Genomic DNA, 12,170 nt, shown 5'->3' with positions numbered 1-12,170 from the left:
ACACACTACATCCACAACATGGAAGACCAGGGGAAGAAAATACATGGAAGGGAGGAGGACAAAGACATGGATGGAAGGGGGGGGGGGGACAGAAAATACATGGGTTTTTCAATCCATGGGGTAGATGCGAGCTGAACGGACAGTGCAGCTACATCTAAGGTGTGACACATTACCTACCTGGCTGAGACTGCAGTTTGCAGAGGGATTATATAAATATATATAAATATGTGTATGTATGTATGTGTGTTGTATGTATATATGTATATGTGTGTGTATATACACACACAAACACACACACATACATATACGTTTTATAACTGCCCCCCTACTTTTGTCCCTGGCCAACCATGTGCCCCTCCTAAATATGAATCCTAGAGACACCACTGTATGCAGGCAGACCCTGTCAGAGTATTTTCAAACCCTGTGGACTATTTCTGTCCATGGTGATTAAAATGGTAATATTCAGCACTCAATTGGAGCTATATACAGCTCATTTGTCAATCTGGAGCCACTACACATGGTCCCAGCTGACATAGGGGAACCCAAGGTATAAATTGATCCTGTGTCTTTTCAGTATGAGCAGCGATTTAACCATACTCACGCCAAAACTAAAAGACATTCCATGCCTTCTTAACAGTGTTAAAGCCCACTATTGTTAGGATGGCATGAAACATCCTAACGTAATGAAGGAAATAAAGTTCAATTAACAGAGCAGGAAATAAGAAGTAAACACACTGTGGTGCAAGATTTAATTGAAAATTAAATAATTTCTTCATGCAGTCTGTGTCAGTCACAGCTAGGGGAGGTGTGGCTAGCACTGCATAAACAGAAACATAAGCGATTTATCTTGTAAATGGCAGAAAATTGAGCAGTGAGACTGCGAGGGCACGATCTGTACACCAACACTGCTTCATTAAGCTAAAGTTAATACATTATATATATATATATATATATATATATATATTTTACATTGTTGCAATTGTCATGTATAATTCTGATAGTACAATGATGAGGCATCTTTAACTATTTCTACCATGATATAGTGTATTAGCTTGCGGCATTTTCCTAATTGCTTAGATTGACATTTTTTTGAGTTTTGTTGCATTTCGTATTTGTTTACACTAAGCATACTAAATCCCCCTTCTGTGTGAGCCTCTGGCTGGAGTATAATTTTGGGATAATGAAAGGAATTTTAAAATGTGTCACATGACAGGAATATTTAGTTGCTTAGCTCAAAAGCATAGCTGGAACACCCGAGCTTAAGTTAGAGAACTATTGTTTATAAAAGGAACAATTCTCCATGGGAGTTATTCTTCCAGGTCTCATTGTGTGGTTTAAGCACAACACTAACCATGGAGGTTAATAATGCAGGTACACACTTGTTTTATCCTACTGCATTTACCTCAGTAGTCGATATAACATGTAGTAGATTTTATGTGTAACATTTTTTGGCAATATTAGCGTTTATCATTGTAATAATAGGCTAACTGAACAACATGAAACAAACGGCACGACATTAGACTCATAAGTAACTTTCTCTTGACAGCCTAATGTAACATTTGATTATAATAACTTATCCTCTATTATTTTTCATAGCACAGGAGATTTCAAAGCATTTTATAGTTATAGCTAGTTTGTAATAATGTAATGCTCTTAATATGAATCCTTGTCCAGTTGACTACTGTGTATGTGTGTATAAATATATATTACACCATTACACCAATAGGAACTTTTATGACATTGTATTCTGAATACATATATATTAATATGTAGTCAGTCCTCCCTATCAGCTGTAACAGCTTGCACTCTTCTGGAATTTTTACCCATTCCAGTACAGCATTTGTGAGGTCAGGCACTGATGTTGGACGAGAAGGCCTGTCTCACAATCTCCATTCCAGTCCATCCCAAAGTTGTTTGATGCAGTTGAGGTCAGTGCTCTGTGCTGGGCAGTGAAGTTCTACCAAACCAAACTCATCGAACCATGTCTTTATTGACCTTGATTAGTGCACGGGGGCACAATAATCTTTCCCCAAAGTGATCCCACAGTTGGAAGTGTGGCATTGTCTAAAATGTCTAGGTATGCTGAAGCATTAAGATTTCCACTCACTGGAAGTAATGGGCCGTGCCCAACCCCTGAAAAACATCTCCATACCATTATCCCTCTTGCACCAAACTTTGTTGGTACAATGCAGTCAGTCAGGTAACATTCACCTGACATTTGCCAAACCCAGACACGCCCATCTGACTGCCAAACATAGAAGCGTGATTCTTCACTCCACAGAACATGTTTCCACTGCTCCAGAGCCCAGTGATGGTATACATTACACCACTCAATCCAATGCATGGCATTGTATGTGGTGATGTGAGACTTGCATATAGCTGCTCAGTCATTCAAATCTATTCTGTGAAGTTCCCGCCACAAAGTTATTGTGCTGATATTAATGACAGTGGAAGTCTGGAACTCTTCAGCTAAGGAATCAACAGAGCATTGGTGACTGTTGCACACCATACACCTCACCTGTGGTCTTCCACTTTGTGTCTGAGTTGCTGCAGTTTCTAAATGCTCTGCAATAATACCACTTACAGTTGACTGTGAAATATATCTAGCAGGAATAAAATTTCATTACCTGACTTTATTGCAAAAGTGGCATTCTATCACAGTACCACGCTTGAATTCACAGAGCTTTTCATAATGACCCATTTTCTTTTCACAAATGTTTGTAAATGTAGGCTGCATGGGTAGGAGGTACATCTGTGACAATGGGTCTGATTGAAACACCTCAATAATTCAATAATTAAGAGGTAAGTCCCAATACACTGTCCATACATGTGTGTGTATGTGTGTATATATATTTTTTTTTCCCCAAGTAAGTGGGTTAATCTCATAAGTGCAGACATTAGGCTGTTAGAGTAGGACCTGCCAAAGATGGGGTACATTGACATTGTGGCAGGCTCATGCAATGTATGATCATATAATGTAACTAAACCCCAATTATTTTTGCCTAGATTAGGTGTTTAAAAAAAACAAAAACCTAATCTTGTGTATTGTATTAATTGGCCCCCAGCAGCACCCCATTTATGCACATTCAGGTGAGTACAGCTCCCTGGTTTCATATATATATATATATATATATATATATATATATATATATATATATATATATATATATATATATGTATGTATATATATATATATATATATATATATACACACACATGCAACACACAACTACAGCTACAAACACAACCACATACCACTGAGATATATATGTAGAGCAAACACATCACTCACTGTTACCTACACACAGCAACACTCAACACTTTACTTACAACTTGACTACACCAAAACAGTCACCTCACGCACACACACTGTCCCCAACATACACACATGCAGCCAGTCATACACAGGTACAACATTCACATGACAGAAAGCTACAACACTTACAGCCACCCTACAGTTAAACAACATGCACAGTCATCTCAACGCACCACCACAGCCGGACTTGGAAACAAATTTTATCCAAACAGCCTCAGTGGGAAGGGGTGTCATTAAAGAGGGGGTTGTTGTGTCATCATCAATGACAAGCAGGCCAACCCAAAGTGAGCTAACTCAATGCTCGTGCAGGGAAGCCCATGCGTTGAACCCTGCTAAAGAGGTCTCTCATCTGAAAAAGACTTTGGGTTTGTTCTACGCAGCGCAAGTAAATTTAATTACATGTTTTACTTGCATTTGCTTCTGACTTGTCTCTGGTTTCTCTATAAGTGGGATACCAGAGTACCAAATAGCATGGAAAGAGTATTGTACATGTGTTTGGGTATCAAGTATGTGAAGGGTGCAGTGTGTGTAAATGTGTTGGGTTTGATAGGGCCTGTATTGTGAGTATTCAGAGGAGGAAATAATATATATATATATATATATATATATATATATATATATATATATATATATATATATATAAAATACCTTGTTGGAAGTGCACTCACAGGACTCGATACTGTTGCCAAAAATGTGCCATTTATTCAAGCTTCAAAAGTTGATTACATAGTGTCAATGTTTTCAGTCCACTTTTTTGTAAAAACATACAAACATAAAAGTATATTTTTCCCTTGCATTCTACTTTGACTTGGGTAGGGGACATTCAAAACCCTTGTGGTCCTGTAGTATTTCGTGACGTAGCTTGCAACTCTACTGGGTGAAGGCAAAGTATGCTTTTTTCGCAAGCACGATGCTTCACATCATTGCCGTAGTAATCTGCTGCAGGTGCAGACTAGATTCACCCTTCTCCTGCTGAAAGGTGCACTGAATCAAGAAGGAGATCTTTGATCCCACATCGGGCCCATTAAAGCACACAGCTGGGCATTGGGTTGGGCCGACCCTGTATGGGCTGATAGGGGAGATCGTTTGATCTCCCATGTTGGCGTCAGCCCATGGCCATCGTGGCCCACCATGCATTTGCTCAGTTTGCCCAATGGCTAGTCCACACACATGCTACCTGTTAAACGAACACTCCAAGCAACATAACAACTACAGCCCGCTGTAGTGGTGATGGTGCCAGGAGTGCCCTGGTGCCCTCCTCGAGTAACTAGGCAAACTGTTTGTGTTTGTGTAAAACTATTTTAACATGTTATGCTTTAAAACTTCTCCTTGTGTTGCAATTTTGCTTATCTACTTTTAAACTAAATCTACGAGTAACAGAATTCCACTTTATATTGTATGTTTCAGGTGAAGGTCATGGTCCGAATTTGTTCTACACTTGTAGGAGAGTCCACTGATTCCAGTTCTTTTTTGAAAGCAGACCCACGTAAAAAACAGATTACTTTGTATGATCCATTGTCTTGTGGAGGCCAAAACACATTTCAAAAGAGAGGAAGCCAAATACCTCCCAAGATGTTTGCCTTTGATGCTGTCTTTCCTCAGGATGCCTCACAGGTAAGTGAAATTTATGTTTTGTAAGTTTTTAAATTCAGGCCATTAAGACAGTAGTGATATTAAATAGATTTTTGTACAAATGTGTTTCGGGTGGTACAAACACATTAAATACCTTTCTAACATACACCAGAACAAAATGAACCATCTGGGCTTTATCTGTGTATCTTGTTCATAGAATACAAGCATGTCAAACTCAAAGTCTAGCACGGGGCACAACAAGGTTTAAGTTTATGTGTGCCGTAAAAAACCCCCAAAACTTACATTTTCATAGAAACAATTTATTTATTTTTTGAAAATTAAAGTATTAAAAAAAAAAAAACAGTATACCCCTCTACTAAACCACAGCACCCCCTATACTAAATCCCAGTCCCCCCTCTACTAAATCCCAGCCCCCCCCACATACTAAATACCAGTCCTCCCCCATACACTAAATCCCAGTCCCCCCATATACTAAACCCCAGTCCTCCCCCTCTACTAAATCCCAGCACGCCCCTCTAGCCAACAAGCAGACTCCACTCACATGGCCGCTGCCAGTATGCGACTCTGGAGTCTGGCCTCTGGTATACCCCAAATGGCGCCGTCTGCACCCTGTGCCAAATCTGATCCTCCCGCTACTTCTTGAAACCCTGTGATAGTGGAGCACGCTGATGTCACATCGGAATGTGAAGTGGCATTGCGACACACACACTCACAGACACAAACACAGACAGAAGCAAACAGACAGACACTGATAGGCACACAGACACACACTCAGTGACAGACACACACGCTCGCTGACAGACACACACAGACACTGACAGACACACACACACACTGACAGACACACACTGACAGACACAGACAGACAGACACAAACAGACATACACACACTCACTGACAGACACTCACTGACAGACACACTCACAGACAGACACTCACAGACAGACACTCACTGACAGACACACACTGACAGACACACACACTGACAGACACACACACACACACACACTTACACATTCTTGCACACACATACTTTTCTTTATTGCTCCGTACCTTTTGGAGCCAATGTGGGGCATCTCCCAGGGGTCCTTCTATCTGCTCCTCACTGCTCCCTTGCGTGGTTTAGTGATGCCGGGTGCTGGAATATGACGTCCGGCTTTACCACAGACTGCGCTGCGCGCGAGGGAGCAGTGAGAAGCAGGAATACTGAGCTCCCTCGCTGGCCTTCCACCCTGGCTGGGTAGTTTTAGCAGAGTAGGCACCTGCAATGTGGGGGAGGCGGGTTCCTACTCTGCTTGGAACACAAGGCAGGTACTCGCGGCTCGCCAGGCCGCAAAGATGTCCCTTGTGGCCCGCATGTGGCCCATGGGCCGCGAGTTTGACATGCTTGCTCCATAGACAGATTGATTCATGTTTGCTTAGATTAAAAGGAATTTGATTTCTCTGTACCTCCTGAAACACATTTTTGTACATGTCTAATTTTAAAGAGACACACATCAGTTTTCCAGTTAAAATATTCTTCTTTCAACATAAAGTGCTGGATTCTCTTCGCTTATTGAATAGCAATTCCTCCATTGAAGTTTATGTGAATTCTGCTGTTCAGTAAATAGAAAAATCCTTACTCTGCTGAGAGAATCCAGTCCAGAATGTAGGATGGCCAGGAGAATATGTTTTTCCAATCTTTATAAAGGGTTTTGCATGGAGTGGAGATGTTGACATTATAAGGCTCTTTATGAAATTGTTTTCGTAAACTGTTAAAATGTGTGGGCTTATCAAAGTGAATACAAATAGTATAGTAAAAACAATAACAATAATACAAATAATAATCTCATCTCCATAAACTAAACTCACTTTATGATTTATTCAGTTGGAATCATATCCCCCATGTTTGCATGTAGCTTATCTTTTCTTTCAACTTCCATCTCTTTCTTCTAGCATTTTTCTCACTTTGCTAAAGGGACACTCAAACAACTTTAGCTTAATGAAGCAGTTATGGTGTATATGTCATGCACCTGCAGACTCACTGGTCAATTCTCTGCCATTTAGAAGTTAAATCATATTGTTTGTGCAGCCTAGTCACACCTCCCCCAACTGAGGTTCACACAACCTCCCTACACACATCCTGAAAAGATTCACTTTTTAAGCTCCCTTTATTACACAGTATTATGTTATTTAGAATTTATATCTGCTGCTCTGTTAATAACATGCTAGAGTCTACAGTAGCCACCTGCGTATTTATAAAGTAAAGCTATAGTGTTTGGAATTCAAATGTGCATTCCTAATGCTATCGTGTGCTGTTAAAAGTCCCCAAGACCTCTTTTAAGGAGTTATGAAGTAGTTGCATTTACATTTTGTGTCTCCGCACTGCCGCCCACCTCCTTGGAGATCATTGAAAGTGTTGATCTCAGCCATTCCAGTGATTTCCTACTTGAAAGCATTGGCAGGCTAGTGTGCATGGCCTAAAAATGCGGTGTTGTGACAGTCAGATCTTCTCATAGTAAACATCTGATTGAAATAGCAGAGTTTTACACTGCTAATTTGACGGTAGGGCCTCAAATTGTTGTCACTACATTTATTCCCTGCAATGTTAACATTGCCGTTCTGCAGAACGGCAGTGTTTTACATTTCGGGGACAAAACTACAGAGGCATGGCACCAAGAAAGCTTTATTGAGATAAAGTGGCCTGGGTGATATTAGTGTCCCTTTAAAGTTCAATATCAGAGCAGGAGATGAGAGCGTTTAAAGTAAACACACTCTACTGTAAGATCTAATTCAAACTTTTTTTTCAGATAGAGTGTGTGAGTTACAGTCAAGGGATGAGTGGTGAGGGCTGCATAAACATAAGTAAAAGTGATTTAACTCCTAAATGGCAGAGAATTGAGCACTGACACTGCAGGGGGCATGATTTATACATCAAAACAGCTTCATTAAGCTAAAGTTGTTTTGGTGCTTAGTGTGTGCATTTTTGCTTCTTTCGTGCTATTTTCTTCTCCCTCAAAGCACATTCATACCCTGCCTCCAACATCATAATTATCCCTCTTCTAGCCTTTCTCTTCCTTAACTAGATATATATGTCTATAAACACTCATATATTTTTCATACGTCTCTTGTATACCATGCAGACGATTTGTGTCTTCAAGCGAAATGTTCTTTACTGCAAAATGTAAACCAGTTTAGTAGGGAACTTACGAACCATTTCTATGTAACTGTACACTTAGAGCAATTTGCCATAGCTTAATCATATTACGGACTGCATGCCATGTCTGCGTGAAGTACAGTGTGCCAACTGTTTGACTACCAGGTCATTACTAATTCAGTGCTGGTATTTTCTCACTGTGAAGTAAAAACTCTCCCTGTCTGCAACGTATTAAATCACAGCTCATTAATTTGCAATCCAAGTGTATTTTATGCTTTTAAACATTAAAAGGCCTTTCCTAAATTTTATATACCTCATAAATTTATGCTGGTAATATACCATTTGCTGTTGTATGATGGTCTCTGCTGAAGCTATTGCCAGGTTAGCAAAGGAGTTGATTATATCTGTGCAGGAATTCATGAATTGTAATGAGGCAATCTCAGCATTCTGCTTCCAGTGTATCATTTATGTGCTTCTTGTGTTGATTTTATCATGAACATACAATGCAGGAGAAAGAGCAGACTTTGCAGATATTTCTCTCTCCCTCAGTGTATGTGGAAAGGGGCACTGAAGCGTACGTTCAAGCTGTTTCCGTCTCTTTATTGCTTAGGTGGTCATTTTCTTTGGTAATATCGTGTGGACTGTGTAGTGCTTCAAAGGCCTGTAACATTCTCTGCTGCACGGACAGCACTGACACAGGTTAAAAAAAACAAACAGAGAAAAAAAACACGCCATAACATGGGAACAATAGCCGCTCACACCTCTAGGTTAAAGAAAAATTATATTATTTCAGAGAATTCACAAAATCAGCAAAATAAAATAATCTCCTTCTTATCCTCTCAAGTGGAGGGGAGGGGAGAGTTTCTCCTTTATCCGGTTGGAGGGATGAAAGGTGATGCTTATTTCATACCAGTTCGTCACCTGTACTATGGTTATTAAATAAAATATATATATATATATTTTTTTTTTAAATTAGAAACCGGGGAACGTTTTTGTTAAAATATCCAACATATGTTTCTGTATATTACCTTACAATTATCATTGTAAGATATGTAATGGGAAAAAATGTTTTGTGTTTGTGGGACCATCTATGAACCACCAGAGCCTCTCCCCACTGCTTATAATTATCAGTATTATTTATGGCCTGTGACGTGATGAAATAATTAAATATATTATTCCTATAGTACATCTACATTCTAACTATCTTCATTATCATTGTCTTCAGCTTCTAGTACCTAGACTAGACATTAGCCAATCTTGAATTAATGACACAACTTATAGCCAATCGCATATTACCATAAGATTTTATTGAATCCTTCTCTTCATAGATATCAAGTGCACAATTACAGACATACATTCAAAGCTGCATAAATGAAGTTTTAACATTATGATATGAAACATCGCATTTAAACTGTCCTAGATTTCCAAGACCATTCCCAAATTTGACTCTTTGTCCCAATGTTCAATTATCCCATTGTGTCCATAAAACTGGATTACAACGCTGTACCATATGTCAACAGATGCCTGAAGCAATTTTTTGAGCCATTACAAGGTTAATAGAGTATGTGCCTCTTATCAATCTTTAATGCTGCTCCTTTATTATGCCCCACAATGATTTAAAGTAGTATTTCCTATTTGTGATGACCTTTCTGCTAAAAAGGACCAGAGCCACAACCAGGGACAGATTAAAATTTCTCGTCCTTTTGTGCATGGGAAATCCTCTGTGTCTTATCACTGTATTGTAGTGTCACACTAAATAAAAAAGCCACAGTCAAGGCAGCAAACATCACTGTTAAGCTTTATACCAGTTCTGCAGAATTAGGAAATAGAACCATTTATTTCCTGTATGTGAATATGAGCAGTGAACTCTGAATATTATAAATGTTACATATTAGGTATAGCTGCCTGTGGTCAGATACCAAATTGTTCTTCCCAAGTGCTCCTATTTGGCAGGGACAGTCCCTATTTTGTGACCGAATCCCTCTGTCCCTCTTCTCTTTGCTAATGTTCCTATTTAGTAGTTCCTATTTTGTAGTAGTTCAGTGTTCTTGGTGTGTCTGAATTTATGCCAAAGCTCCACAGTAATAATACTCATAGTAATGTATCTTTAAATTACAATATATATATATATATAGGTTTTGTTGTTGTTTTAATTTTCATTTTAGTTTCATAAAGTATGTCAGAATAGCCTCACCCCTGGCCAAACCTCCACCACTAAAATTAAAGTGTCCCTCTTTGTCCATTTGGAATTTTGGGAAGTATGCCACATTTTGTTTATGTCCAGACTTGACAATTGCAATGATTCCCATGAGCTTCACAATATATAAAATACTTTGGGCATTCTTGGACATTTATTGATGTTTTTTTTTTCAATATGGGGGACTTTCCAGCAGATTTTATGGCTAGTTGCTTTTTTGTGTTTCTCAGCAATGTGCTGTTGTGTTTGCCACCCACTGTATGTTTATTTGTTGGTTTTATCAATAATTCCTACAAGTAATCAATCTTTGATTAAAGGTGAAGGGATGATTAGTGCATTCTTGGTAAGGGACCATTGACGATTTACTCATTCTCACTACATTAAAGATTGAATGGTTAACACCTACAATGCCTGGTGCATCATGTTGTAAGGAGTTGTTATGGCCAGTTCATGCCACTGGATACAAATAATGGCAACATGATTTTATACCTTGTATTCTTGGAAAAGTATACAGTTTTATAACAATGCAAATAGTAATATATCCATTAATTTAACCATAAAGAATACATCTGATCTTTGTTGGATTTCACATATTTGGTAGCATATTTATATAATTTTTATCCCATTTGATGTTATACATTTTATCAATATCAGAAAGCTGAAAGGCTGATATGACCATTCTGGCTGGTGGACCTGCAGTTTGTACAAACAGTAGAGATACTGCAGATGGAGCACTAACTCTTTAGCTATCTCACTGCCATATGCTAGAAAGTAGGGCAGAGTAAACTTTTTAAGAGGAAAATTATTAGACAAAACAGCAAGTAAAAAAAGCATGTGGAACTGATTAAAACTGCAATAATCTGTTATTAAGGTCTGTCCTGTAGGTCTTCTGTTCCAAACGAAATCATCAAAAATGTAATTTCATGTAGTGTTTACTGTGTTATTATATTATTATTTTTGTGAGTTTATGAACTTATTGATTTTTCAAAATTACATGATGCTCCAGTCTTTGAAATTGATCAATTGTGTTTTGTTCCGTTGAATAATTTATAGCCTTGAAAATATTTATTGTTTTATGAACTAATAGAAAACATGTTACAAGAAATGATATTTCTGGACATGTTGTTTATAGATTATTAAATCAATTTAAAGCGTGAATGAAAGTTTTGGAATACTGTTAATACAGCTTTGAAAGATTTGTGGTCAGATAGATTCTGACTTTAAAAACTAATTTTTAAGAAACTTTGTTTAAAACGGCTCGATCATCGACTCCCTTCCCCCCTTAAAAAAAAATCATAATGGGGCATATCATGAAGATAAAATCTTTATGAAATACTAATAAAGACAGCATTGGGATTTCACTGAATGTAGTCAAAGTATATCATAGTACAAAATCGGCTCATAGACAAAACAATATCTATGGAGTCTCTTGCAGAATCCTCCATAAACATCAGTCTTATACTCTCACACTTGCGAAAATACAGTCCTGATGTGGACTCTTTGGTGGATGAAGTGCCTGCTGCTGAATATCGAATGCGGCTGTACACACAAGGAAATGGTATCAAGTAAGCAGCTATGCCACCATTGGCAGCATAGGCAAATACCCCAAAAGGGGACAGAGCCACGTTATTGGAACATTCTTCACACAAAAAGCACTTGAGCTTGATAAAGTGCATTATGTGTGAAAAATATGTCCTCAATAGAAATTAGCACTTTTATAAATAATTATAGAATAAAGGGGGGTGGAAGCAGCACCTTAGGAATGCCCTCCAAAACAAATACAGATAGGTGAATATGTAAAAGAAATGAGGATAAAGTGCAGAATATAGTGCAGTATGTTGAAGTTCAGTTGAATTAAATAAAATGTAATGCACTTACAGTTTTCTGGAGCTGATAACCAGCTCCAAATGTATGCGCTTCAGCGGTAC

At 38.4% G+C, this 12,170-nt stretch overlaps 1 protein-coding gene across 2 annotated transcripts in view; it reads left to right on the top strand.

The window, feature by feature from the left end:
• The window catches only part of KIF26B (kinesin family member 26B), a 347,114-nt gene that overhangs the window by 267,133 nt on the left and 67,811 nt on the right, over positions 1–12,170 (top strand). For both annotated transcript variants that reach the window (XM_063443207.1, XM_063443206.1), the window contains exon 6: positions 4,724–4,930. In XM_063443207.1, the coding sequence (XP_063299277.1) occupies positions 4,724–4,930 (207 nt within the window). The remainder of the gene's footprint in view (positions 1–4,723; positions 4,931–12,170) is intronic.

Source organism: Pelobates fuscus, chromosome 2, assembly GCF_036172605.1.
Source record: "Pelobates fuscus isolate aPelFus1 chromosome 2, aPelFus1.pri, whole genome shotgun sequence".
NCBI lineage: Eukaryota > Metazoa > Chordata > Amphibia > Anura > Pelobatidae > Pelobates > Pelobates fuscus.
The sequence above is the reverse complement of the archived record's forward strand: the minus strand, read 5'-3'. Positions and strand labels throughout refer to the sequence as shown.